The sequence below is a fragment of the Uranotaenia lowii genome, chromosome 2, assembly GCF_029784155.1.
Source record: "Uranotaenia lowii strain MFRU-FL chromosome 2, ASM2978415v1, whole genome shotgun sequence".
Taxonomy (NCBI): Eukaryota; Metazoa; Arthropoda; class Insecta; order Diptera; family Culicidae; genus Uranotaenia; species Uranotaenia lowii.
This window is the reverse complement of record NC_073692.1, coordinates 347563167-347590306: the sequence shown is the minus strand read 5'-3', so window position 1 is coordinate 347590306 and position 27140 is coordinate 347563167. Positions and strand designations below refer to the sequence as shown.

Here is a 27140-nt window from a genome sequence, read left to right as displayed (position 1 = left end):
TTATACTGTTCCTACGGTTCCTACGGTTCCTACGGTTCGTACGGTTCCTACGGTTCCTACGGTTTCTACGGTTCGTACGGTTCCTACGATTTCTATGGTTCGTACGGTTCCTACGGTTCCTACGGATCATACGGTTCCTACGGTTCATACGGTTCGTACGGTTCGTACGGATTCTACGGTTCGTCCGGTTCCTACGGTTTCTACGGTTCGTACGGTTCCTACGGTCCCAACGGTTCGTACGGTTCCTACGGTTTCTCCGATTCCTACGGTTCGTACGGTTCCTACGGTTCGGTTCCGACTCTTTTGAATCAAAATCTGAGGCACTATCGCTCTATCCCGATGAAGTGTTCTAGCGGATGCCAAGCTGGGTCAATTCTCTGAGAAATATCAACAAAAACACATCGGTTTAAAGATGTTTTTCCTTATGAAAATCCTGAATTCCTTATTATAAATCAAACTCCCCAGAATACAAACGCTTAATTTTTCTCTTGCAGCTTAGAATCCTGCTTGTTGGAAAAACTTATCGATATCCAACCGATCCCATTTCCGGTTGTCGGATCTTATCTAACTAAACGACCAACTTTCCGACCGGTGGAAGAATTAATTTTTCTGCCTGATCGTGAGAATCGGGTAATTTTCAAACTATCGCGGAAACCTGAAATTTAAAAAAACAGCCATAACATTAAGAAATTTGACATCTTAAACAAAGTCAACTGTCTGAAAGGAGGACTGACAATTTTCTTATAAGAATTCGTACAAGCACACGTTCGTAAAAAAATGATCCAAATGGACTTTAAATCATCCACCTCAATTTTACGCGAAATTCATGAGGCAGCTATGTAATTTAAAGCAGTTACTACAAAACATATGTCAAATCGATGAGATGCCAAAAAATCTTAATTTCCATGAAAAATCTTGCATAATCAATTTGTAAATTATTTTGCGTGTACGGTTCCCACGGTTCATACGGTTTGAACGGTTCGTACGATTCCTACGGTTCCTACATAAGTCAAGAATGACATAAACATGATAAAATCACTATAATTGAAAAAAAAAAATAAAAAAGTTATGGAGCAACTAAAAAAGTGGCCCATAATACCCCACTCTCCCCTACCAAATGTTCACTTAAAAAGTTTCATATTGATTTTGTATTTAGCTTGAAAGAAATATGCGACAACATAACTTGTTTATAAAATATGGGAGTTTAAATTGTTGCTAAGCAATGTCATTATGAACATTAAAAGAAGGCAGCTTCTGAGCTGTGATAATCTCTAAACCCAGATTAATTATAGCTTAGTTGATTATATCGATTTCTGAAATCCGAAATCCGAGTTTGAAAAAGATTTTTTTTCGATAAATAAAAATGTTTCGCAATCATTTTTAAGCTTAAACAGATAATGCACGGAAACGTCGCCGTCAACAAAGATAAAATAAAATTCCCTTTAATACCATCCCGTCAAGCGCAAATCATCTGTCGGCCAACCTACCCCAACCAGAAGTCGCGTGATCGATTGGAATCTAGTTATCTTCATTATTTAACTGAGGGAGTTTAAACTGTTGATGGCTTATTATCACTAGGTTGATATATAGTTTCCTTAAATTTATGCTGACAAGTTTGTAGCGAACCTTCCGATGCGCTACGCGGGCAGCTCAAACGGTTTTTGTGTTTACGTTAGCGCAAAACCCGCGAGTAGCAACAATTTATTTCTGAAAATCGCCAAACAGTTCAGTGGATATGTACAGACCGACGGCGGCAGGCAAAGGCGTGATTTGAATGTGCCTCGAAACGATATCTTCGATATTTTGTTTTTTGAGTTATCAGCTAATGTAAATCTTCCACTAATCCTTGTCTTGTGATAGGAATCCAGCAAATTTCATCCTAATCCATTTACTGACATTGGTCGTGGTTTGGTGAGCTTGAGTTTTGTCCTCGACGTTTGCAGAATTGTTCATCGGAAGGTGCTTCCGAGTGTCGATAGATAAAAAGATAATCCCAAAGTTTGGATTTGCGAAAATTTTCGTTCGCGCAGTTCGCTATTTAAGGCCGCGTTTCGGCTACACGTGGACCCAGTCTATGCTTCGCCGGGCTAAGAAATTTTTGTTGATGGTTTCGGAAGTGATATTTTTAAAAGTTGAAAGTGTTCAATAGAATGTGGTTTTGAATCAAAAAGGGCCTTACTATTTGAAAGTGATTGAAAATGGTGCATCTATCAAAGTTTTTGTCCCGTTTTGGGAGATTGGTTCAGCGATCTCACTCAACTGTGGCTGGCAGTGAGATTCCTAATCCCATAGTGCACATTCCGGGTCAGGGATCTTTGAAGGGTTCTTATACGCAAAGTGCTTGGAGTGGTGCTACGATACAGCAGTTCCTGAATATCCGTTATGCCGAACCTCCAACCGGGGAGCGACGTTTCAAGGCCCCGGTTCCAGCTGAACCTTGGGAGGGAGTTTTGGACGTTTCGAAGCGTGGCAGAGCTTCGCCATTCTATGGCGATTTAAAGAAAATGACCCCAGAAGAGTTGAAAGATATAGAAGATTGCGTCAGCTTGTGTGTCTACAGCAAAGATCTGTCCGGCAAAAAGCCTGTTATCGTTTATATCCATGGTGGAGGATTTTACAGCGGAAGTGCCGCTCAACATCCTCCGGAATACCTTCTAGAGAAAGACGTCGTTCTAGTAGTTCCTCAATACCGATTATCTGCGCTAGGCTTTCTTTCAACCAAAACGGAAAACATTCCCGGAAACGCTGCCATGGCTGACATGTTGCTGGCCTTCCAGTGGGTCCAGAAGTACATCAGTTCCTTTGGAGGTGATCCGGAAAATGTGACAGCATTCGGTCAATCGGCAGGTGCCGCAATGATATCAGCGCTCATGTTTAGTCCAGTGGGACAGGACGAGTCCCTCTTCGGGAAAGTGATCTTGAACTCCGGATCTGGTTTGGCCAGTAGTTGGTCGGTGGATTTTAACCCGGAACGAAACGCACGGGATATTGCACAGAGGGCTGGATGTGATAAAGGGGCGTCTCTGGCGGAAGTTGAAAAGTTTTTGATGCAGTTGGATGCGTACACACTGCTGAAATGTTTTTCGCAGCATATGGTAAGTATTTCAAAGTTTGGGTTCAAACTTTGTTTTGTAATTTGGTTTTATACTGTTGAATTTTGAGATTTCTATGAGGCAACTAGCTGGCACGGTAAACTTCGTTTTACTATAAACTTAATAAATTGTTATAAATGTTTAACATAATGTACACGTCATTAACTTCTTCGTGGTCGTGAATCAATTTTCATGAAAATCGTCTTAAAATTGTTCGAGTTGTGTCCCATTTTAAGTTGATTTTGTATAAGGTCCCTTAGAAATTCTCGAAACTATTATACAAACCACCTCTGACCCGAAAAACCCTCGGATACCGAATTTCGCATCATTCCGACCGTCCGTTTATACGTGATGGTGTTACAAAGAAAACGTCTCCATTTCCTTGGCATAAATAAGAACAAAGTTTTACTAAAAAAAATTTTTTTTATTTAACTTACAAAATTTTCTACTTACATGCTAAGAATTCATATAATGAATATATTCGTTCGCGAAGCCATAGAATGTCACAAAGAACTGTAAAAAAACTGCATGAGTGACATGAACTTATCTAATAAATTCAGTTAAAATTCAATTTTATTGATTTGCATATAAAAATCATAAGTACCTACGTGTCGCGATCAGAGATGTCAGTGTGCCTGATTTTTAAGGGTCCTGTCTGATAACCTGATAAGCCACGTTTTTTCTCTAATTTTTGGAGATAAGTCTGATTGCCTATTTTTTTTTGGTTTCTCACATAAAATTTGTACATATCCGTTCAAAACTCAATGAAAATTCAGTGCTTGCTCGTCTTCTCTCCAACCTTGAACTCAATAACTTCATACTCTATTGAAATTCAAATCTTCTATCAATGTTTTAAGGCTAGTTTTAGAAGATTTTTGCGCCATGGACCCGAAGTTTTTTTCAGATGTTGTCTTACGCATCCAGTTTTACTGATAAGGTGTTTAAAGTTTTATGATAAATCATTCATTGATATCTTTTTAATATTTTTTACTTCTTAGTTGAAGACTGCAAAACGTTTTAACTTATACTTTGAAAAATATCTATAATTCATTTTGGTTTGAAATTTTTCTGGGAATTTCCTTTTAACACAGCGGGAAAAAATAAAAAAAATAAATTAAATTTCCTTAATTTCAAAGTCAAAATAACTTGCGGTATTCGGGAAAGTTGATTATTGCGTAAAAACTTAAAATTTTTAAAATCATGTTTTATTCAAGAGTTTTGCCGAAAAAGTGCACAAATTTTTTTTTAAAGAATTTTATCCATTTTCGAAAGTTATTCGTTTTACGAAAAAACATATCATGTTTTCGCCCAACAATCAGCCAATTGCCAAATGATTGATTTATGATCCAAAGTCAGCAACTTAGGGAAATGTACTGTTTATAAAAATTCTATTACTAGATGATTAATGACTGGAAAATATCATTGTCGTATGCAAACATTCGTTCACTTTGTTTAGAAATCGGAATTATTGTTTCAAACTTTTGAAATTTGCCATAATTAAGATTAACTTCGCGAGAACTAGAATTTGGTTAGTATCTCAAATAGTAAAGTGTTGGAATAAAACGAGTCCAAAAAAGTTAATTTTAAAACAACTACTGAATAACATATAACACATTCGAAAAAAAACGGTATATTTCGTCAGTTAAACGTGTGAAAGCTGGTCAATCATGATGGTCATGACTGGTAATATGAAAAATGAATAAAAAGCTTGAAAATACAAAAATTAAACGCGATATTTTTTTGTTTTTTCATACTTTCATGAAAATACAAAAATTAAACGCGATATATTTTTTTTATTGTGAATATATATGCTTTTTATTCAAGTTGAAGTGACAGTAAGCTGCTAGTTAGCTAGAATGTTAGTGCCACAACATTTTAAAACGATGGCCAGAAAAGGCACTAAGCTCAATCATTCTATGTTAGCCTGATTTTGCCTCATTTTTATTTTCGAGCTCTCTGAATTTGGAAAAAAAATGTTGGCAACCCTGGTTGCGATGGGTGAGTAATTAATTCAGAAAGAAAATTTAACAAAAATGGAAAATATCTGAGTATTTAGAATCTGAAAAATTCTGGAAAATTGATTTCGTGTATGAATTAGATTTCAAGTTTTGTCTACAACACTGGTATTTTCAAAATTAAAATTTCGCAAAAAAAAAATAAAAATACCAAAAATATACAATTAATAAGGAAATGTAATTGTGTTGTAATTCTAACATCATTTTCTTACTCATGATTATGACACATAGTCAAAAAATACTGATAAAATTAATCAAAATTTCCAGAACCAATCCCAATGAAAGTTTCAAATCAATGATATTTTCGGTAAGACAAAATGATGTTCCTTTTTCTAGAAATTTGCTTCAAAATACATTCTAATCAATCTTGTTTAAAAATTAGAAAAAATTTTTTTTCCAAAACACAAATTAAACAAAATCTGAATTCGGAAATAAATGTCAAATCAGATAAAAATTAACCATGATCATGGCCGTAGGAACGGGGGGGGGAAGATCCAAAATAGCAAGCGAAGTATTATACTCTACACTCAAAATTTTAAATTCTGAACCAAATTATGATAAAAGAGTAGGGTTAATCAAGAGTAACAATCTAGACTAAATACTAATGCTCAAACCTCAAAAACCCATCCCAAGTTCAAAATTCTGCTACACTTTTCCAAAATTTTCTAAAATGTTAATAGAAATTGAGTGATAATAGTTTTCCGAATATGAAAAAAGGAAAAAATTGTTTTATATTCAAATTCAGAGTTCTTAAACTTAATTCTTACAAAAAATTAAAACATTTAAAGCTTCGATATGACAATCCAAAATTGAAAACTTAGATTGAGATAATTTAAAATTCATATTTTAATTCAGATTCACAATACAGATCTAAAATAAATAATTAAAATAGTTAATTTAGATTAAACCTGAAAACAGAATTTAAATAATAGATTCATGAATTAGGGCTCAAAATTTTGGCTTATAAAATTCTGATCTAGTATAAGATTCGCAAATCTTTTTTTTTTGTACATTTCAGAAATCGTATGGAAGTTCGGATACAGATTAAAAGCGCATTTTTGAATTCAGGTTCAGAATTCTGATTCAGAATGCAGATTCAAAATTCAGAAAAAGATTTAGCTTTTAAATAAATTTTATAATCAACATAAAAGGTTGAGGAATTCAAAAGATCATGAACTTAAGTTTGCTTGTTAATTTGATTTCACACAATTCAGCTGGAAGTCACAAATAAAAAGTAGAATTTCAGTTTTTTGTTTTATTTGAAAATCCAAATTTTGTTTAAAAAATCATCAACAGGATTCACTATGCAGTTGATTCTTTATGAAAAATATTTGCTGTTATAGAAACATGTACCTGATCTTCACAAAAACAAAAATCTGCAGAAAGTTTTATATTTTATCGATTTATAGTTTAACATTATTAACACATAAAAGATACCAAAATTCGGCATTTTATATTTCAGAAACCAATGGACAAAAAACTGTTAATTTAATTTATTTGAGTAACGGAAGAGTTGTGTTAAATTTTGTAGAATGAGGTTTCATTATTCAATTCATAAGATTTGAATTTTCCTTTTAAATGGAGCATATTAGCAGCATGCGATAAACGAGATATTTCTTTGGTACGCAATGTGTTTATATTCAAGTCTTTTTTAAAGCCAAATTGCAAATTAAAATCATCACTTTGGTTGAAGTTTTCCCCACACCAATTTGCTCCGAAAATCTGAAAATTTCAAACTTACACTTTTTTTAATTTGATTTATTTTCATCAAAATTTAAAATCTTTGAATTTGTAAAATAGTTTTGAAGATTGGGCTTGATTGATTTGAGCGTAGAATAAGCTTTTTTAAGGAAAGGGAAGGTTCTCCTAAAAAAGCTTATTTTATGTTAAAATCAACTAATTTTGTACTACCAGACTCGTAAATGTCGTGATTTTACTAATCTCAATTCAGAGATTCACTTAAGCACGTCTGTTGCTCGAAAGAAAAGATCAATGACTGACTTTGTTTTGTTTGTTTGTTAAGTGTTGCCAAAATAGCAAATGTTGTCATAGAAATTTATTTTATTTTATTCATCTAGAGTGTTGCCGAATACAACGATTATTTTAATTTATTCCTAATTAAATTTGATTTATTTTCTGTATATTCTTCATTTCATCCATACAGTAAACAAATTCGAAGATTTTAACCCTCTATGAAGCAAATTAAACTCACCTTTTAGGTAAAGGACCAATTTTCTAGAGTTGCGATTTTATACGAAAACTTTTAATGTAAAAGTACTTAAAAATGATTCATCATATAGTCAGAAACATAATTTATTTTAATTTTTTTTGTATTCGTGCATTGTTGGTCAAAAAATCATTGGTAAAAATCAGTCACCAAACCCCCCCCCCCCATGAGTCGGTTCTTCCTACGGCCCTGACCATGATTAATTGTTAAGGAAATGATGATAATTGTTATTTATTATCCATCTTTATTTACATTTCTGTTCTTCATTTTCAACTTAAGGGTTGATTAAAAAATTCCACCGTAGTGTTAATTGCGATTTGAAATGTGATTTTTTTTTACTTCAAAATTCTGTAAATTTATTTGAAAATTGAAAAAAACTGTACTAAAAAATTCGGCAAATTTATTTGAAAATTAAAATATAAAGATAAAAAAGATAAGGTTTATAACATTTTAGAAGGTTTTTTTTTCCAATAAACACGTCGTACCGTTATAAAAATATTTGTATAGAATTTAATTGATAACTCAAGGGAACAGCATTTTGGTGCTTATGTTTAAATGAGTGATTTGGTAGATTTAAGCGTCCTGAACTCTAATCTTATGGTAAATTTCGATTATTACATTTAGTTTTGATTTTATGGAGTTTTAAAATGTGTCAGTTTTAAGTGAAATCAATCAGTGGTAACTGATTAACTATCAAACATACATTTAAGAAAAAATATGATTCCGATTTAATTTATTATTGAAATTGAATTCATTGAATTATGGAATAATATTTTGATGATGATGATGATGCATGATTCAAAAAAGTAAAATTCAACAGTTTAAAAAAAATTGGAAAGACATCATTACAAGTGCTTTTGAAATTACTGCAGAAATTAAAAAAAAAAACCTTGATTTTATTCAGAAATTTGATGGAATTTGCAAAACGATTAGATTTACGCTTTAAAAAATATCTAAAATTAAATTTGGTTCGAAACAACTTTAAAAATTATTCAAACAAAAAAAAATAAATAGAAAAATTCTATAACTTTTTTGGCAGAACTCAAAATTACTTGAAGTTTAGATGAAAGTTTATAATGGATTTTAAACATTTATTTTAAAGTAATATGCTTTTGTTTAAAAGTTTTAGATTTAGGGCACTCAAATTAGTCAACATTACATATTTTTCAAATTCATTACAGCTCGGAAAATGTAAATTTTGTGGTCTTGTGTAATTTATCAAAACCTTTTCAAATGTGATTTTGAGCATTTAGAAAAACAAGAAAAACATAATAAAATTGAGACGGAAATTGGTTTCTTGAAGAATATTTCATATCAGCATAACATTTTTAATAACCTAAACGATTTTTTTAAATCATTATTTTTAGTAATATGGTAGAAGATATAAGATTTTATTTTATTTTGCTAATTGTGTTTTGCTAATAAGGTAAGGTAAGGCGTGAAAACCTAAGTTTATGCACACTTTCCAAAAATCGATTTTTTTATTTTGTTTTTTTCTTATTGTAAAACATTTCAAGAAGGTTGTGTCAAATTTTCAAGTCAATTGAAGCAAAACTGCAGAAATTATAGGCCTTTATCTCCTCCTATCTAATACTGCAAGAAAGCAAGAGCAGAAACTTCAAACGCGTTTTTCTCGAAAGCACATTTTTAAAGTCCGTGGACACCGTCATTTGAATAATACTTATCCGATTCTTTTCAAATTTGGAACATATTTTCTATATATAAAATACCAGACCCCAACGTTTTCTTTTTTTTTTAATTTGGGGAGATTTTACAGATAACCAATGGCGGATTTTTTCGTGAAAAATCGTAGTTTTTACTTCAACAGCCACAAAAATTTCATACAATTTTTTTTAAGTTAAATAAAAACGTTGGGGTCCAGAAAAACATCTATTAAAAATATTTTGCTCTGATTTTTTGACTTCAGATGATTCTGTGCTGAGATACAGTATCCACCGCAAATCCTGTTTTCTAAAAGGCATCCTCGAAAGTGCTCCACCACCGGTTCATTTTTCAATATTTTTCTAAGAAAAAAATACTAAATGTTCTTTTAACAATGCTTTGTATAATGCAAAAATTTTGAATACATTTGTTTGAACGATAGCTCTAGAAAAAAATCATGAAAATGGTGTTTTTTTTACCCGTTAGACCTAACCCCCCCCCCCCCCCTTAACAGTGATGAATACCATCCTTAAAAAAGTTAGCCTACACACAAAACTTTCGGGGCTCCACTTAGCAAAATTTCGCTGTTACTTTCCGTTAGCAAAAATATTTTTTTACTGTTGAGTTAGCAAAAAGCTAAATTTACTTGATTTTAGCAATTAGAAAGTTCATTTTGCTTGACTTTAGCAAAACAAAGTTTTTCTAGCCGCTTTGTGCACAGACAACAGCCGCCGCGGGTTTTAAGAAAAATAACAAACAGACATGATTGTGCGCGGTTCCGAAAGTTCGATGCTTGTGGTTCTAGTGGTGGCTAAGTCAACAACAAAATACTAACCAAATCGACACCGGATGCGTACAGGTAAGGGCGAATTATAAATTGTACAAATTTTCCGATTTTTAAATCCAAAATTGTTTGTTTTTCTTTCAGGTTACAACTGCAACACAAAACCCCCATCAGACCAGAAATAAAGGGGACCACAGCTGGAATTTCAACGAGCTGCATCCGGCACACACTCTGGTGCATTCGTCGATGAAGATGGAACCGGAATTTCCGTTGATCGAACGTGAAATTAAATTAAAAAAAAAATTAAAAATAAATTGAAAGTGAAGTAAATTTGTGAATTCTATTTCATAATCAAACGTTCTCCCTGATTCTCCAGAGAAAAAACAATAAATTTTGAAATTTCAGATCCGGGCGATCTTTTCTTCCGGTTTTTGCTAAAAAATTGAGTAAAAATTGCGGCGGCTATCTTTTTTTCTCGTTTGCTAAAATTATAGTTAAAAAATATTGCTAATTTTTTTGCTAAGTTTCTAGCTGGTCAAATTTGAGCAAATTTTTGCTAAATTCTGGCCTCGAAAATTTTGTGTGTATTTTTGAAGCCTTATAACATTCTTATCTTAACTCTTATCGAAATGCAGTCTTCGGATGCAATATTTTTCATAATATAAGCTTTAAGAAAAACTATTTTGGAAAGAAATCGTCCGACGGGAACCAAAGTTATTGATGAAAAACTGGTTTTTCATTTTTCTCCCGAACAAAATGTCTCAAAATCCCATACAAACTTCAGGCTCGTTGAGCGACCCCTTCCCGTGAACCGATCCGGCCCAAATTTGGCATGAGATCTTGTACTAGGACTAGGATCAATTTCAGCTCGCAGCGCATAACATTTCACAGGTTTTGATTTTCCATACAAATTTTGGCAGTCTAATATACATATACATACACAAATACACTAGATTACAGTTTTCTTGAGACGCGTGAGTGATTGCCGTTCCAAAGAATCTGTTCTATCACACCAGGGAATTTTGGTGTTTTTGATTTCTCCAAGAAAAAGTTGCCTGCTATTAAACCACGTTTGTTCCCAAGTTTTTCGTATCTCCTTTATATCTTGAGTGGAAATTTCGAAAATGATTTGTTCACAAGTTCTTTCTCTAGCGGCTAGATTGTCGGCTGAAACGTTGTCAGTGATTCCAACGTGGCTAGGGATCCAACAAAGAGATACGTTTAATCGTGTCAACTCAAATTCAATGCTACTTATCTAAGGATGGATAGATTTTCCAGATTCTACAGCAGACAGAACACTAGCGGAATCGGAGAATATAACAGCATGGCACTTTGATTTGGCAGCTATCGTAGTCAGCGCGAAGAGAATAGCCATGGCTTCAGCCGAAAATACCGAACATTCCTCATTTAATTGAAAAGCATATTCCTTAGATATACTCGATACTCTAAAGCCCACCTTACCATTAGACATGGACCCATCCGTGTAAATTGAAATAGTGTGATTGTACGAATCCCTCAAGTGATTATTGAATAGCTGAACATTTTCCGATTACGTCAAACTATTTTGCTAGATTAATCCATAATTTCCTAGAACAGTAGTAGATTTTTGAGGTTAAAATCAGTAAAGATTGGTATGAGAGGTCTCCGCTGGAAATTTCGCATTGATCTATGTAATTATTACAAAAATCCTTAAGAGCCTTGACTAAAACAAGGAAAAAACTCTTTCCTTTTTTCCAGTGGCAGGGAACTCCGAAAGGAATCAACAACATCGGAGGTCATCGGCTCACGATTGGGGGACCCTCAGGCATTCTGCCACATACCCCTTATTCGATGATGCAACGAGGCGGTGGCCGCAAGAATCTCCCAATGCTTACCGGGGTGGTTAAGAACGAGGGCTCGTTTGTGTTGGTAGATATTTTCACCATCTTGGCCCATCTGAAGCTGCTCGGGGACAAGGAATTTGTGCAACACGATATGATGGAAACGTTGGGACGCATCCTGGCATACACCGATCACAGTAACGCTCTGGAGCCACTGACGGCAATGGCGTTGTTCGATACCGAAGCCATCCGGGCCGGGGACCTCAAAAAGCTGATACCGAACTTGATTGATGTGAGTAACGATCATCATATCTACTGATTGAGCCAATAGTATAGTTAGATTTAATTGTCATTTCCATTCAATAGTTGTGCGGAACAACCATCATCAAAGCTACAGTTTTGCGATCGGCTCAGTACAACAGTCGCCACAGTCCAGATAAAACGTTCATGTACAGCTTCGACTACAAAGGGGAACATACCCGTTTTGGATACAACACAGACATCAGCCGGATTCCCTTCGATGGGGGAGTCCATCACCACAACGATCTGCTGTACCTGTTTCCGTATCCGAAGTCGGCGGCCAAGCTCAACGAAGCGGATACCGAAATTGCGAAAAAGATGGTGGATCTGTGGACATCGTTTGCTATCGATGGAGTGCCCAAATCGGAGGGAGTACCCGTATGGCCTGCCTTCAATCGTAAGTTATGTTTGTTATTTTAGGAAGAAATGTTTAAATTTTAATTATTTTTATATTTTTCTCTCATACAGAAGTCTACGGCCCATATCTACACATAGACAAACAGTTCAGCATTGGAAACAATTTCTTGGATGAGTTCACGGTGACTTCTCGGGAGGCGAAGGCTAAGGCGTCGAAAAAATAAAATAAAGTGTTCTTCTACCATTTGTAAAACATTAGTTGTAAGGTAACTTTTAATCGAGTAGAATTAATAATCTGATATTGTGCCAAATAAAACATTAAAAACCTATCTTTAGATTATAAAAATGTCAAAAAAATACAATTGAAATTTTGTAGCCTATCGTATGATTTTGGTTTATATATAGCTCCCTCGTTTTGTAACAACCAGCTAGCTCAGAGGACTCAGGGGATAATCAGGATCGGCAACACACTTTCTGAGGCGATCAACGACAGAGGACCAAGAAAGATTTTGGAGGAAAAATCAGGGGTCTAGTCGTGTAGAGCAGAGGTTTGTGCGTGAACCACGGGCTATTACGAGAAGAGACCTCTAGTCTATTTAATAAGAGGTTTGATTTCGAGTCGTCCGTCAGGGGAGAGATCAGGCCTCGAGTCACCAATAGCAGAGGTTTGGGTGTGCATTCCGAATCCTTACGACGAGAGATCGGTCGTTGAAAGAGAGGTTGTACGGAGGTGAGGTATTGCTGCAGGTGATTTCGTTAACGAGTATAAAGTGGAGCGCACCAGTGCGAATATGACCTCCCATCATTAACACATAAAGCCTTACCGTGTGTTTTAGCTACACTTTTTTTTTTTATTATTATTTAAATATACGTTTCTTGAATTATGAAAAAATAATCCTTTATACATATTTCCTGTTCAGATTTGTTTCAACACTGACATTTTACAATACATTTCTTCTAACTGTTTTCTGATCACATTCTGATAGGTTGTTCTAAAACTATTTATTCAAAATTTTATACAAAAACCTTCAAAGCTAACTATTTTCGACTTTGTCTTGGTGCACAGGAAGAACTCCTAGCCGCTTTTCTACGAGAACGAGTGTCTAGAGATTGCGCAAACAGATTGTCCATTTCAGTTGCTGGTATTATCTCCTAAGTATCACCGGTTCCGTTGGACATTATGTTTCGTTCTCGCTTTTTTCCTTTTTCCATTTTCGTCATCTCCATGCTTGATTCCAATGCACAGGTTCCGGTTCCGGTGTTGGATATGTACATAGTTGTAGTAGAATCTCTTCCAACACCTCCATATGCACACCTCTAACCCCATTTACAATGGGAAATCCCGTATCAACCGAAAAGCGTTCGCGAATTAGTTCCTTAATTTTTCCAAACTTCGACATGACTTTCGCTTTGATGTCGTCCGCTTCTGGAGGCAAACCGAAATTTCGGACGTATTTAGATGAACGGTTTGCAACCGAAACAGTGACATTTATTGTTGAATCATCTGCATTTTTAACCAATTATTTACAAAAATTAAACGGCAAACCATTGAAATGGGAGGGTAGAGTATGTAGTGGTAAACTTTTTTTTATGTTACCTGAACATTGTAATACGTACCTCAAAATCCTTCGATACATTCAACAACACTCAACGAAATCGACACATTGGAACTATGTGTGAGCCTATATAGATTTTTGCAATTTGTTCCACGAATGAAAACTATGTGTCTCGCACATACCGAAAAACATAGAAACGTTATGTGTGGTGGCACATAAAAGGCATATGTTAGACAGATTATAGCTATAAATTTTGGCATTCAGAGGCTAAATGTGGGGCATATTATATTAATGAGCAAGTCTGATGTTTATTTTCCCAATTTTCTTTTCAATTTAATAAAAAAGCGATAATTCTGAAATTCATAGTGTATTTTATTTCTCAATCAGAATGCTCTTCTGGTCGGTAGTCCAGGTACCGCTGGCATCTGGTGTGTACATTACCTTCACAGTTTATCACCGTCCTTAAGGAACTGCCGGGATTCCCGAAACTCCTCCAGTTGCCGCATTTAAAATTGGTTAAACTTCCAATCCCTGCATTTTCCTTCTGATTATTCGGAAACATTTTAACGATTTTTACCCGCTTCGAATGAGCCGGAACTCAGTATCTGAAACAAAAAGATTTGCGGTAAAACGGATGTACCAAAATTTTTACTTTTCAACAATTGTCTATTACCATTTATTTTCATCCCGTTCTTGCGCGGATTCTTCTGTCCTGCGACAATGTCTTCAAGAAACAATCTGATGTCACTCGTAAAATCCTCTTGGAAAGCCTTTTGAGCCGCACAAAAATCGAGCTTATGCGAAAATTTTCCGTCGGAGCCATTTTGAAACGAAGAAAAAATATCATCGAACGGGGTTCGATGATTTTTGGGCAGTTCATACACGCTTGTTTTAAAATAGCGAGCCCAAATTATTTCCCTCATATTAAATTTATGTGTAAACACAATAAACATTATTTTATCCTAATAAAATCGATGTGTTGAACAATTTTTGGACCGTATGTGTGGAAAAACATACACTTTAAATGTCGATTTTTTGCAGTGAAGGTATAACTTTTATATGTACCATTGGGTAAAAATCAACCAAATTTTGCACACTTTCTCATTGATGTGTATTGTTTACATGCTGTCAAACTCGAAGTCGTGTTTTTCGATTCAACGAAAATGGAGGTGAACCAACGCGAGTCAAGAGAACAAATTCTTTCCAAACACCTGAAATTTCCTGATCTGTCGCACCGGCAGTTGTGAAAAATGTTGAACATTCACCATTCAACCGTCTCCAGAGTTTTGAAGCGGTTCCAGGGGCGGTTGACGTTGGACTGCGGCTAAAGAGCTGGGAGAAAACCGGAGAACAAAAAGACGGAGGGAAAGGTGAAGCGGATGGTTAAAGCAAATCCCAACGTTTCAAGCCGTGATTTGGCTAAAAATATCGGCATGTCGCAGAACTACGTCCAGAATGCAAAGAAGAGAGCTGAACTACATACATACAAGGTACAGAACTTCCCAAACCACGATGTGCGGCAACAATCGACGGCTTAAAAAAACTCAGGCACGGAAGCTCTACGAGAAGATACTGGAAAAATATGGCTGCTGTGTGATGGACGACGAAACATATATAAAAACCGATTTTAAGCAAATTCCGAGGTTTTAGGTTTTCACCGAAAAGAACAAGTTCGATGTGGACAACAATTTTAAGAAGAAAAAAATGTCGAAGTTTGCCTTCAAATATCTCGTTTGGCAGGCCATCTGCTCCTGCGGACTGAAAAGTGAGCCTTTCGTGACCAAGGGCACAGTTAATGGCGAGATCTACAAATCTGAGGGCCTTGAGAAGCGCCTTTTGCCGTTCTTGCGGCAGCACGACGAAGCTCCGTTATTTTGGCCAGATTTGTCATCATGCCACTATTCTAAAAGTGTCCTGGAGTGGTATGAGGCCAATTCTGTCCGTTTTGTTCCAAAAGGACATGAACCCGCAAACTGTCCGGAGCTGCGCCCGGTGTAGCGGGAGCTTCGGCAGAGCCAGAAGACAGTCAAAGACGAGAAGGAGAGAAACTGGTACCGGATGACACTGAAAAGACTTTTACACTCAAGGCTCCATCGATTAATTATTCTTTTGATTTTTTATGCAAACATATGTATGGATGTATAGAACTACCCTTAAATCTTATCAGTGCTTAAATTTTGGTTTGATTTTAAACATTACAAGAAAAAAGGCATGACATTTTCGGTGTCGCAATAATTTCGTGTTCACCCTTTAGGTGCATTAAAGTTTCACTAGCTAAAGCTAGATGATTCAATTAATTCAACACAGCTAAAGTGTGTGAAATTCAAATCAGTGGTTGAGATGTTATAGTTGTTTGAATTTTTAGGACCGACTTTTTTGGTAGCAAGAATAAGTTTAAACTTAACCACAGTTCTGAATGGAGCCCAAAATCAGAGGCCCCATGTGACCTTTGTGGAAGTTCAAGGTGAACTGTTGTTGTTGTGGTTCAAGGTCAACTGTTAGGTTTTCAAACAAGATAATATAGTTATATATTAGGGTGGCAGCCAAATGGGTCTTGTCTAATTTCGCAAACCGACCATATAAGTTTTGTTGTTTGGTCAAAAAACTGAACTGTGTTAAATTCCAGCTAAATCGGACTTGATTTAGGAATGTTTCAAAGCGCTCTAAGTTTTTGGTGGGGGGCGATTTTTGACAAAATTTTTTGTTTTAAATAACACCACATTTCGACGTTTTATGCATTTTTAAGTCACTTGGCATCATATTAAATTTTAGATTTTATCCAATATCCTTTGGTCCCTCCGTAGGTGATTTTTGAGGGTCAAAAAACCTATACTTTGAGCGCTTTGAGACATCCATGAGTCCGATTGAGCTGAAATTTTGCAGAGGTCAGTTTTTTTTGGCTAATCTACAAAATGTGTATAATCGGTTTTTAAAATTCGATCATGAAATTTTTCCCATAAATCCGTTGCCACCCTAATTCATCTCTATATTTAAAAATAGATTTCTGTCTGTCTGTCTGTCTGTCTGTCTGTTCCTTATACACTATAGATATTGTAAAAACTTAAATAGCAGGTGGGTGCATTTGAGGCCGGGGAAGGTTCCTATCACGGTTTGAGACTTCTCCCTCTTATTGGAAGGGGAGGAGGGGTCTTCAAACCAAAAACGACTTGACTTTTTTCACTAAAACTCCTAGCGCACGCTGCACAGTGGGGCAGACCTGACCAATCGATGGTCAAAACCTCATAACATTTTTAAATGAAATCCTACTGGTTTGAAGTCTTCTGAAAAGTTGTTCATCTGATCAAAATCTTTAATTTGATGTAATTTTTTTTCAGCTAGATGTTGTGAAATTTGATCTAGATAACTTTGTTTAGCAGATTTTCCTTATCAACTTGATGGCTACTCAGTCGATCGGTGTGAAAATAATCATGTAAGGATTTTTAGGACCGTTAATAAGTTAAATGATGCTTTAAGATCCCTCCCCTGACAAGAATGGGGGGTCTCCATACAAAAACAAACTCTTGAATAAATAATGCAAATGGACACAAATTTGTCAAGAAAGAAATGCATGTTTTTTTAGAACTAGTTTGAGAACAATCTCTTCTCTGGAAGGAGCAGATTTCATAGAAATGGTACCAAATTTCTACATTTCAAAAAACTAACCAAGCAACCACAAAAGATCTAACAACTGGTAGGAACCTGACAAGGAACAAATCAAGCAAATTGAACCAAATTGAACCGAATTTGACCTCTGAGGGTTTCGGGGTACGACAAATCGTTTATTATTATGGCTTAAAACTCATTCCATCTATTAAACGAATGCTTCCATACAAATTAAATATGAAAAATATTAATGGAATTTTGTTCTAAGTGTCATGTCAGTGTGATCGGTGGTAACAGAACAAATAAGTTCAGATAATAAAGCCATAAACTCATATTGATACCTTATATAAGTAGGTAATGGATCAAGTAGGCTGATACTCAATATAACAGCAAAAAAAATGGTTGCATTGTTTTTTTTTAAATATCCAAACAATCCAACAATGTAAATAATTTCTATTTTATTTTTGAGTAAAACTTTAAGATCTCTAAATTTTATAGAAAAAAATGTTGAATAAAAAATTAAGTTAGCTAACAGATAGGTACTAAACATCTGACCGAAAAGGATTTGAGAAGGTTATAGAAAGTTCATATTCCAAAGAATCTTATCTGCTTGTCTTTTAAAAACCAAAATAGTATTATCAAATTAAGAGGAAAATAAATTTTGAAAAAAATTAAATATGATTGAGTTCAAGCTTTTCTAGCATAAACCATTATCAAAAGCAATTCCACAAGTACGAAAATTGGCCAAAAACATGTTTTACTAAAACGTGAATAACTTTTGAATAGGCAAACCAGTTTTTGTTTTGTTGGATAGCTGAGACTTCCATTCAAATGCTCGAGTAGAAATGAGAGTGGGGTAACGTGGGGTAACATGTTTTGTTTATGATTTTTTTTCAATTCTTTAAACTCGAACAAATAAATTTCATATTATTCTGAACACGTCCATGTTAATTTTTTTCTGTTAATGTTAATTTATTCAAGGAATAAAATTTTAGTGGATCATTGAACATATTTTTTTGTTTTTGCGATAAAATGCAACAGCATCAAACCCCAACTTTACCTACGTAGATAATAGAATGAAACAATAAATTTCAAGTTTTGTTTGACAGATTTGTGATCGGTTTAATGTCCAGTTTCTGAAAAGCATAAATTTATGATGAATTTTTGAAATTTACAAAAAGGGGTTTCGGCCAAGCTTTCATAGGTCCTGCCCCACTATGCGCTGGAAACTTAGTCAAATGAGCTCAAATTTGGCCAGAGTACTTGAAAATGAATGAGAATCAAACCCTGTAAGTTGCATTGAGATCAGCAAAAAAAAAGCCGAAAAGTGAATGAGTCTACACAGCAAAAATTATTTCCTGTAAAATTACGCCAATGTCCTGTAACAAAAAGGAGCAGGACATTTACCATAATTTACAGGTCGAAAAACAAATTACGTGACACTTAATGTACAACTTTTTTACAGGACATTAGCTGTAATAAAATATGAATCTTCGTTAACTTTTAAGGAAAACAATTTAAAATTACAGGTTATTTTAATTACAGGTTGATTTATTTTAAAGGTTGCAGTTTCAGTGACACGTAATAGTCAAAAAAAATTTCTGAAAGTTAACGAAGATTAATTTATTATTACAGCAAATGTCCTGTAAAAAAGTTGTACACTGAAAATTAAATGTCACGTAATTGGTTTTTCGACTTGTTAAATTATTTACGGTAAATGTCCTGCTTCTTTTTGTTACAGGACATTTGCGTAATTTTACAGGAAATAATTTTTGCTGTGTATATGGAAAAATGAATTTAAGACTCCTTCTTTCTTTTCAGTGGAAAGAGGGGTGCACGCATACTTTTTTTAATAACTTGAGAAATGACCGAGCAAGTTTTGCAAAGAAGAGATTTCGGTACGAAAAACGTTTTCTTGATTTCAAATACACAGCAAAAACTATTTCCTGTAAAATTATGCAAATGTCCTGTAGCAAAAAGGAGCAGGACATTTACCATAATTTTTACAGGTCGAAAACATGACTACGTGACATTCAATTTTTAGAGTACAACTTTTTTACAGGACATTTGCTGTAATAATAATGAATCTTCGTTAACTTTCAAGGAAAACAATAAAAAATTACAGGTTTTGTTAATTACAGGTGATTTATTTTAAAGGTTGCAGTTTTCAGTGACACGTAATAGTCAAAATTTTTTTTCTGTGTAGGGGATTCTCATAATTTTATTTTTAATGACTTGAAAAGTTACCAAGCAAATGGTATAAGTTTGGCTCGGGAAAGGAATTCTATACATGTAAAACATTTATTGTAGCAGAATTTAGGAACTTATGAATAAATAAATACAGAGTCTTATTTTTAAATACAAAATAATGATTGAAAAAAAAAATAGGACAGGATTTGAAACAAGAACGAATATTTAAGAAAATAAGAACTAACCTCTTTTGTAAAATTTCCATCAATTTTTAAGGTGTAGCGAAGCACCGTAAATCCAAAGAACTGATGAGCAGAAGGTAAGAAAATCTCCTTAGGGACATCGATACTTTACCAGTATTATCTCAAAGGTATTTCAGGTTGTACATGAAACTTAGAGCCGCACATGATGTGAATTCTAGTCTAAATGGGAGACAAAAATTTTTGTTCATCTTCTTATCAACATTAATTTTTGTTGTATTATCTAAAAATTCAAATAAAAATTATATATTCATTTCTCCATTGTCGGTTACAGAATCGTTGAGACAATGTCCATCACTTTTTTTTTTATGATAAAAGTTAATAAAATCCCTCACAAATTTTGCAATAGTCGAAATTTTCAGAAAATGGTAATGATTTTCAAGATAAGTTAACCACCGTTAAATAATTTTGTAAATTTATTTTTCGGCATATCGGTGAAAAGTAGTTCTGAAATTGATAAAGATGGATAGAAAAATGAGAAGAAAATTTACAGATGTTGAAAAGAGCGAAAGAGCATTTTTGCGAGGAAACTTATTAACGTACACCATACTTTACCCTGCAACATTTCATTATTTAGGAGAAGTAGTACCGGGATAGAGGTGGCACTACCTTAACCTATACAATGAAATCTGGTTGGTCCGAAGTCTACATGTGGTGAACACGTATACTCCGAACGGGCAAAATATGGCGTACGTTAAGCTCCAGAAAGCTTCCCTATTGCGCGCAATGGTTCCATCGATGCGCTAGCCGTGTTAATATTTCGTTATCACGGCATGAATGCACTGTATGAGTGCTTATCATTAGGGTCAACGGTCCAATTTGGCTAAGCCCGAATTATTTTGAACCATTGATTTGATTTGATTTTTGAAGCCTATTATTATGATTTTTAAGATAAGTTAACCACCGTTAATTAATTTTGTAAAAAAAATGCTCTTTTCGTTCTTTTCAACATCTGTAAAATTTTCTTCTCACTTCTCTATCCATCTTTATCAATTTCAGAACTACTTTTCACCGATATGCCGAAAAATAAATTTACGAAAATGGTAATAAGCATTATTTTTGATGCACATGGTACACACGCATGAGAATGACTGTAACTAAGATGTAAATGTCAGAGGTTCAAAATCTAAATTCTGAAGGCGTTCCAAAGAGATGAGCTCGCTTTAAAGTGATTGTTCTTCGCCTCAAAATCTTAAAAGATTTGAGCAGGTGTTTACGTATCTGTTAATTTGAATTTAATTACAGTTTGGTTGCTATAACACGAGTATTAAATATTATCGAGACATTCGAAAGATTTAAACTTTCTAGATATTTACCCCCCAACTTTTGACAACAGCTGAAATGTGATCAGTTTTGAACTCAAGTATCAAAACTAAATAAAAATTCTATCAGGAAAGTAGGTTTTAAACGTTTTATTGATTGATCAGCATTAAATCACTCATATAAAAAATCACCTCAGTATCAGTCGAACGAAACTTTCTCATACCAAAAATCAACTTGCCTTAGTTATCATCGAAGTCATGGGACTTGTACATGGAGACCGGTTCATTCTTGGCCAATTTCTCGCGGATCTTGTCACACTTCTTGGAGCTTTCCTGCATCTCCTTGGGGCAGGCCAGGGTCATCTGGCGCCACATACAGTATCCGAAGTGGGACGAGGCCGGATTGCAACGGTATTCATCCTTCCGGGTGGCCTTCTTATCGGCAACCTCCTTCAGGCAGGTATCAACGAATCCAGCGATCAGTGGTTCTTGCCAGGCATCGGCAGCGAAGTTCTCCTTCACGAATGGAATCAGGACGGCCGGGGCCAGCAGATCTCCCTTCTCATCGATGACGTTCTTCTTGCGGCCAACGCACTCGGCAGTGCAGACGATGTCCTGCTTGGTTTTGTTGATTTTCTCACAGGAGAAGAAATCGATCGGCTCCTGAACGGTGCCGGCTTCATCCTTGGCCTTGACCTCGTTGTAGCATTCCTTCTTCAGTTCCTTGATTTTGTCCAGATTCTCCTCGTTGCTGTCGTTGCAGCATTTGTGCTTGTTCTGGCGTTTGCATTTGTCTTCCCCGGAACCATCCGCAGCAGCTCGCTTGAACCGATCCATCAAGGTTAGGGTGGCGCGATCGTCCAACAAATCCTCCATGAGGTGCTCATCTGCAGATAAGAATTATCGGATTTTTTTTATATCTGTTCAGAAACGTTAGTACAGGTTTGAAAACTCAGCTTTCAGAGTTCTGGAATAATTCTGAAATGTGAATTTCAAACACTGATTTATGACTTCTAAATTTAATATTCGAAGAATAAATCTCAATGCTGTATTCTAAATTCTGATTTCAGAATTCTGAATTCTGAATTCTGAATTCTGAATTCTGAATTCTGAATTCTGAATTCTGAATTCTGAATTCTGAATTCTGAATTCTGAATTCTGAATTCTGAATTCTGAATTCTGAATTCTGAATTCTGAATTCTGAATTCTGGATTCTGGATTCTGAATTCTGAATTCTGAATTCTGAATTCTGAATTCTGAATTCTGAATTCTGAATTCTGAATTCTGAATTCTGAATTCTGAATTCTGAATTCTGAATTCTGAATTCTGAATTCTGAATTCTGAATTCTGAATTCTGAATTCTGAATTCTGAATTCTGAATTCTGAATTCTGAATTCTGAATTCTGAATTCTGAATTCTGAATTCTGAATTCTGAATTCTGAATTCTGAATTCTGAATTCTGAATTCTGAATTCTGAATTCTGAATTCTGAATTCTGAATTCTGAATTCTGAATTCTGAATTCTGAATTCTGAATTCTGAATTCTGAATTCTGAATTCTGAATTCTGAATTCTGAATTCTGAATTCTGAATTCTGAATTCTGAATTCTGAATTCTGAATTCTGAATTCTGAATTCTGAATTCTGAATTCTGAATTCTGAATTCTGAATTCTGAATTCTGAATTCTGAATTCTGAATTCTGAATTCTGAATTCTGAATTCTGAATTCTGAATTCTGAATTCTGAATTCTGAATTCTGAATTCTGAATTCTGAATTCTGAATTCTGAATTCTGAATTCTGAATTCTGAATTCTGAATTCTGAATTCTGAATTCTGAATTCTGAATTCTGAATTCTGAATTCTGAATTCTGGATTCTGGATTCTGAATTCTGAATTCTGAATTCTGAATTCTGAATTCTGAATTCTGAATTCTGAATTCTGAATTCTGAATTCTGAATTCTGAATTCTGAATTCTGAATTCTGAATTCTGAATTCTGAATTCTGAATTCTGAATTCTGAATTCTGAATTCTGAATTCTGAATTCTGAATTCTGAATTCTGAATTCTGAATTCTGAATTCTGAATTCTGAATTCTGAATTCTGAATTCTGAATTCTGAATTCTGAATTCTGAATTCTGAATTCTGAATTCTGAATTCTGAATTCTGAATTCTGAATTCTGAATTCTGAATTCTGAATTCTGAATTCTGAATTCTGAATTCTGAATTCTGAATTCTGAATTCTGAATTCTGAATTCTGAATTCTGAATTCTGAATTCTGAATTCTGAATTCTGGATTCTGAATTCTGAATTCGAAATCCAAAATTCAGAATCCAGAATTCAGAATTTAGAATCAGAATAAAGGATTCGATCTCATAAATACAAAACCAAGAATTTGAGAAGGTTATTAAAACTTTCAGACACTAACTGTAGAACGAGTCCTTAAAATCGTAGCTGGCAACCAGCCCGATCACCGACAAGCACACCACTAGTTTTAACATTCTGGAACAACCGGGACGTCGAGTGGTTCGAAGAGTTTCACCGAAAATGGATAACCGGCATTCTGCGGCATGGCTTATTTATAGTCTGGGCCGGGCCAGGCCAAGCCTCACCCGTTGGAAGAAAACAGCTGATTGAATGAACGTATGAATACAAGCATTTACTTGCAGGTAAACTACATACATTTCATATATGAAGGTGTAGAAATGGCAAAATATCTAGACACATTTCATCCACAAAAAAGCGACCTGGTGTGTTGATCGATTCCCGGAACGGAATTGGACAACAGGTTTAGGAAGGGGATTTTTTGCCTGTCTCGTTAGATTTATTTTGATTTAGCTTCGCGATTTTTTTTTACCATTTATGATTGATTAAATCATCCGAATGGTGCCTAATTACATATTATAAATTGTTTAGATTGTCATCATTAGCATTGGAAATATTTTCTTTTGTGAAATTTTGAAATTTTGAATTGACTCAAGTGTTGTTTGATAAAGGTTGAACTAGAAATTTTAATTTATAGTAGACTAGCTGATCCGGTGTGCTTTTCTACACCTTGTTAAATTGATGGAAATTTTAATAAAAATTAAAATTAAAATTTTTATTTCATTACCTATATTACATTCAAATTTCAACATTATTACCTTTGTATATATCTTGAGTTTCGTAACTTGAGTTGCGAATTGCATTACAAAATAGATTAATTCTAATTTTCTTAAATATTTTTTTTCGATTCTCAAAACCTGACCTTATATTTGTTTTTCAATAATTATTTTGTAACTTTTATAAAAACCAAGTATTCAAAGCAGTAATAATAGCCGTTTCCGAAACCGGGCGAGCTAAATGCGCATATTTATGTTTTAAGATATATTTCAGTTCCACTTCCAATATTTTCGTATAATTTAATTGTAAAATGAGAAACTGATGTTAAGCATAAGTCAAAGCTGAAATTCTGGTGAAATTTTAGATATCACTAGTTCTTTTGTATAAAACATAGTTAGGGGTGCAATATGGCCATATTTTATGGTAATATTTTGTTAATATTATATTTTTATCAGATCAATACTAATAAAAAAATTTCATTGTAAGATTGTAATTAGAGCGTAGATTTATTGTCCTATACGATATAAAGTAAAAAATGTATATGAATAATCAATTTTTCTTGATAGAGGCATTTAACCACAGAGAACAGATGTACAAACTAGCCCACGAAACTTGTATAAAATTTCCAACGATCGTTTTGAACCAAATTTTGTTTTTTGGCTGGGTCACCAGATGTCTCCAAACACACCAAAAAGAACTGTGAAATCCAAACTGAGAAAAAATAACAAATTTTTTGTCAGTTTTGATCAGGGCGTATGAACTGCATACGTTTCAAGAAAATTGCTGATAAATTTTCGTTACACTTTCGTACGGTTGCATAATGGGAAAATATCATAAAAGTTAATCCACTTCCATCTGTACCGTTGAGCCGTCAACACGTACGCCGGAGCATCGTATCGTTGCTGTGTACCTGCAGGAACATTTTACATTATTTATTTTTTCCTTACCTGTATTTCAATCAGCACTTTTCAGTGCTAAAATTATTTTCATTTTCTTTTATTCATATTTTCTCTTTTCTTTCCAGCATGGGGAAGTCTTCGGCCGGCTCAAGGGCCGGAAGAAAACGGATTGCTGAACCTAATCCAGGGCCATCTGCCAAAAAAGTTGAAATTTCCAATTCATTCGATGTCCTTCATAACATCGGTGATGAGGAAATATTCATATTTAATTCTGATAAGAGTACTAAGAAACCTTCTTCTTCTTCTTATACTCTTAAAAACGAAAAGATTCCACCAATAACGGTCACGATTCCTGACTTCAATGCCTTTCGAAAAGAAATCGTCACTTCCGTCAAGGATGTGAAGATTTCTTTTCAGATCGGTCGAAGGGGAACTGCTCGTATATTGGCGGGATCTTCTAATGATTTTCAAAAAATTTTAAATTATTTGAATAATAAAAAACATCAATTTTTTACGTACGACACTAGAGGTGATCGTCCTTTTAAAGTTGTACTTCGTGGTCTCACCGGCGATCAGACACCGGATGAGATCGCAAATGAATTAAATTCTTTGTTAGGTTTTTCTCCAATTCAAGTAATTCAAATGAGGAAAAGAACCAACACGAATAATACCAGTAGTGTTGGTTTTGCTCCTGAACTTTATTTGATCCATTTTAAAAAGGATCAGGTTAATAATTTGAAAATTTTGGAAAAGGCTCGTCTTATGTTTCATTGTCGAGTAAAATTTGAACCTTTTCGTAAATCCCATACCAATTTTTTACAAAATATTACGCAATGTCGTCGTTGTCAAGCTTTTTGTCATGGCACTAAAAATTGTAGAATGAATGCCAGATGCATGTTTTGCGGCTCATTCGATCATGAAAAATCTAAATGCCTTTTTGGTGGTGATAAGCCAAAAACAGAATTTTTCAAGTGTGCGAATTGCGCAGGTAATCATTCCTCGAATTCTCTAGATTGTCCCGTTAGGGCAAAAATTGTTGCTTCTAGGAAAAACCCCAAAGTTTCCAGAAAAGTTTCTTCTCCTCCTTCCTCTTTTTCGTCTACACACGTCAGACCGGCAAACAACCTGCCTGTTCGCAGTCAGCCTCGGTCTACATTGGAATCACGGCTGGGTAATACCCGAAGTGACTTTAATGTTACCTGGGCTGATTCTGCGCCACAGACTCGTTGTTTATCGTTCTCAGAGGTGGTTGAAAATGGGTTGCCCTCTTCAGGTTTAACTAATAAAAATGGGAAAAAACCAAGTCTCAACGTTCATGCGAAGGCTTGGGAAAATCCCCGAAATTCAAATACTTTTTCTTCTCCTTCCTCTTCTGATTCTAACAATTTTGTTGATTTGGGTGAGATTACTGAGGAAAAATTAAAATTTTTGCATCAAAATTTAATGGAAATGATGCAACTTATGTTGAAAGCAAATTCAATGTTTGAAGCTTTCCAAACTTCTTTTAATTATGCTAACAAAATTATTATGACTTTACGATTCCCTCATGGATCCAAATAGATGTTTAAATATTATGAATTGGAACGCTAGATCTTTGCTGGCTAACCAAGACGAGTTCTTTTTATTTTTGAAAACTCAAAACATACATATTGCTGCCATCACTGAAACTTTTTTAAAGCCAGACAATAACTTGAAAAGCAATGCTTTCTTTAAAATTTTACGAAATGATCGACTTGATCGACAAGGTGGGGGTGTAGCTATTGTCATCAATAGTCGTCTCAAATTTAGACTTCTTCCTTCTTTCAATACAAAAGTCTCCCGAGCAGACTTTTATGGCAAAATTATAGCAAATTTTGCTATCACGCCTTGAGAGTTTAATTAGCTCTCATTTTGCTTGACATAAGGTGGTACACAGCAAAAATGAGAGCAAAAATTTTCATACATGGTTAGCAAAGTGATACCAAATTTTGCTAAAACTGAGACCATAACTACACCTCGTTTTTCGAGAGCTTAGAGAG

The 27140-nt window shown here is 34.6% G+C and overlaps 2 protein-coding genes across 2 annotated transcripts; one reads left to right on the top strand and one right to left on the bottom strand.

The window, feature by feature from the left end:
• Positions 1-2082: 2082 nt before the first annotated feature.
• On the top strand, positions 2083-13037 carry LOC129743613 (glutactin-like). Its single transcript, XM_055735689.1, has 4 exons — positions 2083-3095; positions 11518-11892; positions 11967-12297; positions 12369-13037. Exons 1-4 carry the CDS (start codon positions 2199-2201, stop codon positions 12479-12481), a joined length of 1716 nt encoding a protein of 571 aa, XP_055591664.1. The 5' UTR covers positions 2083-2198; the 3' UTR covers positions 12482-13037.
• An 8226-nt stretch (positions 13038-21263) lies between these two features.
• LOC129743621 (uncharacterized) lies at positions 21264-23708 on the bottom strand. The gene is made up of 2 exons (XM_055735699.1): positions 23550-23708; positions 21264-22015 (listed from the first exon to the last, which is right to left on the bottom strand). The coding sequence occupies exons 1-2, from the start codon at positions 23620-23622 to the stop codon at positions 21369-21371; spliced, it is 720 nt and encodes a 239-aa protein (XP_055591674.1). The 5' UTR covers positions 23623-23708; the 3' UTR covers positions 21264-21368.
• Between the last annotated feature and the right edge of the window lie 3432 nt (positions 23709-27140).

Bases quoted from the DNA above. Each gene is read 5' to 3' on its own strand.
- LOC129743613 (XM_055735689.1), top strand. From the start codon at position 2,199: ATGGTGCATCTATCAAAGTTTTTGTCCCGTTTTGGGAGATTGGTTCAG. The intron at 3,096-11,517 runs GTAAGTATTTCA...CCTTTTTTCCAG, and splicing joins AATGTTTTTCGCAGCATATG to TGGCAGGGAACTCCGAAAGG. The intron at 12,298-12,368 runs GTAAGTTATGTT...TCTCTCATACAG, and splicing joins CGTATGGCCTGCCTTCAATC to AAGTCTACGGCCCATATCTA.
- LOC129743621 (XM_055735699.1), bottom strand. From the start codon at position 23,622: ATGTTAAAACTAGTGGTGTGCTTGTCGGTGATCGGGCTGGTTGCCAGC. The intron at 22,016-23,549 runs GTTAGTGTCTGA...TCTTATCTGCAG, and splicing joins TTTTAAGGACTCGTTCTACA to ATGAGCACCTCATGGAGGAT.